General features: G+C 37.5%; 1 protein-coding gene across 1 annotated transcript in view; it reads right to left on the reverse strand.

Moving 5' to 3' along the window:
• The window catches only part of LOC144659710 (integrin alpha-3-like), a 32,510-nt gene extending 32,072 nt beyond the window's left edge, over positions 1–438 (reverse strand). The window contains exon 1 of the mRNA XM_078520203.1: positions 32–438. Within this exon, the coding sequence (XP_078376329.1) occupies positions 32–195 (164 nt within the window). The 5' untranslated portion in view covers positions 196–438. The remainder of the gene's footprint in view (positions 1–31) is intronic.
• Positions 439–7,440: the final 7,002 nt, after the last annotated feature.

The raw sequence follows: 7,440 nt of genomic DNA on the forward strand, positions 1-7,440 counted from the left end.
GAAGGAAGACCAAATAAAGCTATGCTCTTACCAAGAATGGTTTTGGTAGTCAATCCCTTCAAATGAGTGGCTCGCAACCGAAAATCCAAAATAACTCCCAACGTCTCCTTGCCTAATGACTGGTAATTCGGTCTCTACGTTATAGCCGAAGGAATGTTGAATAATGCAGGACAATGATGCGAGCAAAAGCAACATCTTGGACGTAAAATGAAGAAACAGACAATTTCCGGCTATAACCGTCTGTGTGTCGTTCTTTCAGCAAAGGAACAACTGATCTACATTTCGCTCGTGAAGTTTCGCTCGCGTTACGCGTTCACGTTACGCATGCCTAGCGCACATAATCGACATTCCCGACGTGACGCGGTCGCACCCTAATATCCTACGCTTTTGAACCGGAAATCGCGCCAAAAAAATGTTCAATCTGACTTCTGTGCTCTGCTAGATCGTTCGTGAAAAATCGTTGCCTTCGTTCAATAAGTGAACTTCATTAAGTCCACATAATTTGTTTTCTCAAAAATATTTAAGCTTCAGTTGTGTTTGCAAATCATTTCTCGCGCGATGTGTAAACTTGTGAAGAGCTTTGTTGATATTCAACTCAATCAGCCGACCGCATCACTGATTTAGTACAACAGGGGTTTTATGTTGGTCAATTTTGTTCGGTAGTAATCTTGAATCAACATATAATTATGGAAACGTTGTGTGATCTTGTCGGAATAGAAAGTTGTGCTTTCGTTTTAGTTTCAATCTCTTCAGCTTGGAATGGGAACAAATGTTTATCTTGGGATTACAGAACAAAAGTCCTCTTGAAAGTTTTTGAACAAGCAGAACACATGATGTATTTAATGTTCATGTTTCAGATGTGATTGTTGTTGTTCGTTGTTGTTTTATTCCAGTGTAAGTTTAGAAGCTTTCTCTCTTAAAGATCGAATTCAAGGCGCTGTGATAATGGATTTAATGCGTTAATGTCTCATAAACTTCCCTCTTTCACGGCATTTTCAAATCCGAGACACATTGTCGAAGAGATAATTATCGCGAAAGAAAAGGTAAAAAGGATGACTGGCCGTAATCAACGAAAATACGGCTTCGATTTTATCGGATACGATCCCACACACTTTGTGTCATTTCTTTTTTAGTCAGTAGCCGGAAAAAAGTTCCCCGCTGTGAACTAACTGTGCAGCTCACTGGAAAAACCGATAAAGTTTTAACAGAATTATTCAACTTTATATTTCACTCGCAAAGAGGCCGCCCTAAAAATCTCATATCAGCTGATTTTTTTCTTTTCAATATGTATGCGAATTACAATTATAAAGGTTAGTCTAAATTGCATGGCAATTTAGCAGGAAAAAGGTAAATTGGGAACGAAAACGAAAAGTGTGCCGATGAATTTGTTAATTAAAAGAATAATTTTAAGCCCGCAATTATTGAAAAACTTCTTTAAAATTTCATCTTTATTTTTTGTTGATTCCGTCTGTTGCAAACTGACCAATTTTAAAACGTCAATCATGTTTTTAAAAGGATTCCTTTTTTTCAATTTTAGCGCAAAATGTTAATTGCTTGTTTGTTAAAACGGAACGGAAATAGTCTGCAAAATTGGGTATTACTAAAAAGAGGATTTTTGGCAAAAAGTTGGTTTTCAGTGGATATGGTTGCCGATAAAGGAGAAATCTTTTACCCAGCCTAGGTGCATGTTCAAACAATGAAACAATAAGCCATGTGGCCGCGCTTACAATGAAAGGCATAATCTTAAGAAAGGGAATAAGATAAGACTTTCGTTCAAGGACGCTCTGTTAATCCTGATAAAAAAATGCCGCTACCGCTGATAAAATGATGTAAATGCAGCTAAATTTGGCAAGAAAGCAATTTGAATCAAGACTCGAAATCTTCTCTTCTTTACGGCATTTACAGCTTAGTCAATACACGCAATTTTGCTCTGAAATGTGTATATAAGTGTAAAAAATAAATTATCAAACAAATGTTTTACCGCTGATTTTTAATTATGTACCGCAAGATATATAGTGCCTCATAAGATAGCTCTTAACGGAAAAATATGTCGCTACGTGCTATTAATTAGTGAAGAAAAATAGAACTGGAGATTCTCTATTTAGCTTTGCTTCTTTTACTAATAAGAAAAGATCATTGCTGATTGCTTTCGCTGGTCAAAACACCCTTAATTAAAAACTAAAGCTACATTTCTAGCTGTTTTGAGTCGAGTCGAAAGCACCTGCAATAATCGCTTAGTATTAGCTTGGTGCCATTTTCGGCTGATTCGAATTGCTTTTAACCGATATGAAAAATGGAAATTTGCATATTGAGATAGGTTTTTGAAATGATTTTTTTCTCTGGAATCATGATCAGTCACCGTTTAAAGATGCCGGCTCAAAAAAAGGTGTTGCGCCTTAATTAACAATGATCCTTCCCGAACCGAGCCACACCCATCGACGAAATCAAGAAAACGAAAAATCTGGTTTCCATCGATGAAGCTAAAACCAACGTCTGAATGGAAATAGCTTCCTCATTGCATAGACTGAGTATTTCACTAAATCAACGACTAGTTTAAATTTGCCTTGGGTTAATAACTAGATCGCTATTAGTAACAGACATTTTCGAAGTCTCGTTTAACTTATTTTGCTTGTACCCAAGCTGTTCACGTTAAGTCTGCTTATACTGCACGTTGTTTCGCTTTGTTAGCGAGAAAACAACACAAAAAAGAACCTAGAATATATTAATTTACACCAGTGTATATTTAACTGTGATACAGATCGTGTGCGGCATTGAAAATAGCAATCAACTACAGATCAAAATCCAATATTCAACAATTAGCCAAAAGGTTAAGTCTTATTAGTGGTGGTCAGATCTACCGTCTATGAAAATTACGCTAGTTGGAGTTTCCCTCGATCAGGTCCCATATTTTTTTTAAAAAAAAAAGCTGAAAATCTACGAACAATTGCTAGTGACATTATGTCCGTTTTAGGGCAATTAGAGCCATTTCAAGGCAAACGAATCGAACTGGGTGTTTTTATAAGGAAGTCTCAAGGACCGGAAAATTTTTCCTCGCTCATTACCCAGACCTACAATTTTTCTGTTTTGTTTTTTATCTTATTTTTGCCAAAAATGAAGAGCAAAGATCGGAAACAGGAAAACCACTGAGGAATCATGCCAAGATCTGCTGGCTGCAGCTTAAAAACTGTTTCAGTCTTCAAATAGGAACTTTTCAGGTCACGCAATCTTGCAGAAAACGACACGAGTTCCGGATTAGAAGCATTGATCACATTCCTTGGATATTAACAAGATCTTTCCGGTGTACATGTCATATTTAAATTGAAATGGCCTTAATAAAGACATATACAACTTTGGGGACAAAAATAGCCTATGATAGGGACGCAATTGCAATCTTGCAAGAGAAAACAGCGAAACCGGCTGTTTTTGCGCGTAGACCAGGGAAAAATCAACTGAACGTATACAGAAATTCTGGGCAAACAAGGCTTTTTGCAAAAAAATCTAACCGGCGCCAACACATCTTATCCGCTTAAAAAATAACCCGCCAAGGAAATCTTGCTACATTTTTTATTGTTTTCATTACTATTTTAATTATAATCTCCACTTATCGACGACACTGAATGTAATGTTTTCAATCATCTTTGTGGATCGGGAACCCAAAAAAACGTAAATAGGAAGCGTGTCAAAGGTAACGTGACAAATATGTAGTCATTTTCAGGAGCTAGTCAGGGTCCTTAAAGAAATCGTTTTGCGTGTTTTGCATGCTTGCCTTCAGAAACAGAAAGAAAGAAAGAAAGAAAGAAAGAAAGAAAGAAAGAAAGAAAGAAAGAAAGAAAGAAAGAAAGAAAGAAGGCACGCAAATTGCAATTGTTTTGCCAGCTATGTCAGAGATATACTGTCTGTGAACAATGTGATGCTAATTTGAGACTTTCCAACACAGTGAAATGTGCTAAAAGGAAAAGGGATATATATAGCAAAGCGACGCTTCGAGAACATTCAAATCGACCTATCCTGTATTTATATATCAGTGCATTCTAAAACTGATTTCGGGGTCACGTCACGTCTGGGAATGCGCAAAGATTTCAAAATTAATGCCAATAAAAATTACTCATTTATTATTGGTATTTCTGCCACGGGCGTAAAAGAATTTTGAAAAAACAATTTACTTTATTACTACAGGAGGGTATAGCTAATATTTCAACTAGCAGAGCTAGTCTTCTTCAGGGCCAGTACAGACTAGCTCTGCTAGTTGAAATATTGCAATTGGCCAATAAATCTTGCCCTCCTGCCGTTGTACCAGCCTTGCAATCACTCTGGTTTTATAAGCACTTTAACTTAGAGTGACGTCTGGTACGAGCATTTCTTGAACAAGAGATTCGGCAGCAGACAAGCCAAGCAGTTTTTGTGTTTTGCTGCAGCCGCAATGGCTGCAAGCAAAACACATTGAGAGCTGAAGTTTGTGCCGTAAGGTGTAAGGTGTAAGTGCCGTAAGGTGTAAGTGCCGTAACAGAGGAGAAATCTGAACTACCGATGTCAATCAAATCCATGAACAAACAAAATCGAAACCAATGAACCGTAGCGCTGATCGCATTCGAAGTTACGGGCCAAAGTATTCGAACGCAAACCACGTTGGACACGTTGGAAAACAGAAAACCGATTTAAAAGTATATCGCATTGGGAAAGAAAACAAACTGTGGCGCGACCACTCCAGTTTTATGAGAAAATTATTCTGCAGTTTTCATCATTTACGAAAAGAGCGAAGACTTGGAACCTCGCCGAAGGTCATAAATATTTTCTCCAAAGGACCGGTTAGTGCACAGTTTGTAAACTTTCGCTTTGAAAATAAACTTACCCTCACCTTGTCTACACTGTCTACAGCATACTAGTACTGTATTAACTCTGAACTTCATATTTTAAAATAAAATGTATGAACGTGTAACTTGTCACGCAAAGACAGCTGGAAAGGAATATACCATGCTGGTAGGCTGCACCGCTAATTGTAGCTGTATTCGAGCTATATAAAAGACAGCTAGAAACGAATTAATACTAGTAACATCACAATGGGAAAGAAACTTATTCAGTGGTTCACACCGTCGAAAACAAAGAAATATTAAAGGAAGTTCTCATTCACCAGATTCACTGCATCAGATGCAACATTCGTCAGTTCGTGTTTAAATGCGTGGCGACCAGTTTGTTTACTAGTTATTAAAAAATAATACGGTCTTCATTTAATAAACAGTTCATCCTTAAATTTCAGCTTTTCTACGACTGACAGGTAGGTACTATAGTATAAGCCCCGCTAAAATAGCTGGAAAGGGAAAGTTTTTTGAAAAATGAATTTTTGACTGCCAGACGCGCTGGCGCCACATGTTTATTTTGTGAAGATTAATTAAACGCCGTGAAAAATAGAATTTGATGTCCAGCGAGCCACTGCATCTTCGGCTACGCAGTCCTCAGTGAATCCTCCAACTTCACAAATTTCTAAAACTTTAAGAAAACGAACTTTCGCAGAATCAAAAATTGGTCCTTATCGATCTTCCGATCTTGTTGTGAAGACACTGAAATTCGACGAGTGTTCATGCGTGAAGGGATGACTGACGAATGATAATAATTATTTGTAAACTTTCGCTTTCAAAATGAACTTTGCGTTACGTTCAACGCCGTCTTTCTGTTGTTGTACGCCGGTGCGCGTGCGATTATTTATAATTTCTGAATTTTGATCAGTAAAATTATCAGGATTGAATTAACACAAAGTGACTACAATATAGTGCAATTATTAACCTGCACACAAGTGACAGACAATAAAAGACGTTGGATTTCAATCTCGACTCACTTGTCTTTCATCAACATGTTCCCTAAGACTTTGCTCTAGCAGCAAAACACATGGACCCATTGGGGCCCTATTTTTTTCTTCGTTGCGTGGTCCCCTGCATCCAAACTGTTTCGGTATAGCTACTAATAAGGAACTTCACAAAAACTGTTCAAAACCTTCCAGGGGCATTTTCTTTAGACGGCCTCAATCTGCTCAATGTTCTTTTCATCAACAGCAAACGTAAATATAGTCACTAATTTATAAATCGAGAATTTTGATTCTTTAGTCCTGTGTGGCACTTTTTTTTAAGAAACAGGCTTCATCGACCTTTGAGATTGTTTTTGCGACAACCTGCAAATGTGCAGACTAAAATTTCGCGGATTTTTTTTTCCAGTTTGCGACAAACTGATAATATTTTATGCTTCTCCTTTCTGACGATACATTTTCACGTTTCCAATTTGTTGTAAATTTAAATTATTAATTTAACGAAGTATAAACGGAATCAATTAGCAAACCAATTAAGATTGATCACAACATACATTCAGGGCTTAGTTTCTTCTCAAACACCAACGCAAGTAGTCTACAAATTTGCCATTTTTGTTATCGGTGGCTTATAAAATACAGTATAATCCCGATTTCACGAAACGCCAGCGAAAAGAAAATTGCTTCGGGAAATCGGGAGTTTCGAGAAATTGGGAGTAAATTTAAAGAGAAGTACCATCCAATGGAAAAGGATATTGTTTCGAGAAACCGAGGGTCGAGAAATCGGGTTTCTGCTGTAAGTTCTTTTCAAATAAGATGTCTATGATCGCGAGCTAAAAAAAGCCAGGAAATCTAAATAATGGCGACTCGACATCTTGCCTTAGGTCCCTGGTAATTAATTATGTTTGACAATTATCCACCGGATGTTACTAAAAACAACATGCATGTCTAGCACCTCGATTCTAGTGCGAGATTTATTATGATGGATGAGAAAGTGCTTCATTACAATTCGAGAATAGCAGTTTCTCCATAAATGAAGTTTTTTGATAGATGACTTTCGATCAGTGTCGAAAACGAAGACCTCGGCGCAAAGCGCGCACCCCGGCATAACTCGAGGCACATATTCTATATTTTGCGTTCTATGGAAAAAGAAGAATTGATTAGATAAAAGCCGCTAGCATGGAGAAATTTTCCGATGGGTATTATTAATCCAGGGATATATTTTTAATAGGATGTCGTTAGCGTTAGCGATGATTTTGTCCCTTGAACTATTTGAGGACTTCTAGGGCTTGGCTGATGAAGTTCTTATTGTGATAGAAACGATTTGTGATAGATGCGATTACGTAGTTCTTGATGGCGAGAAAGATATGCGAAGTACGAGGAAGGATTTGGTCCCGGATTTTTATACGGGGAGGCTACGCCCCAAGCTCTTACCCCTTACCCTTTTATATACCACTTTCACAGAAATTGTACCCCTTTCGTATACCTTTTACCAAGAGAGGATAATTATCCTCTCTTGCTTTTACTGAAAAAGGTACCCCTTTCATATACCTAAAAGACTTGGCATAGACTAAGAACAGGACGTTTTCTTGTCATTTTCATGTTGCGCTTTATAAATTAAAATAATACAGCCATTAAGTGCGTCTATT

Source organism: Oculina patagonica, chromosome 7 (genome assembly GCF_052425735.1).
Source record: "Oculina patagonica isolate OP01 chromosome 7, crgOcupat, whole genome shotgun sequence".
NCBI classification, from domain to species: Eukaryota; Metazoa; Cnidaria; class Anthozoa; order Scleractinia; family Oculinidae; genus Oculina; species Oculina patagonica.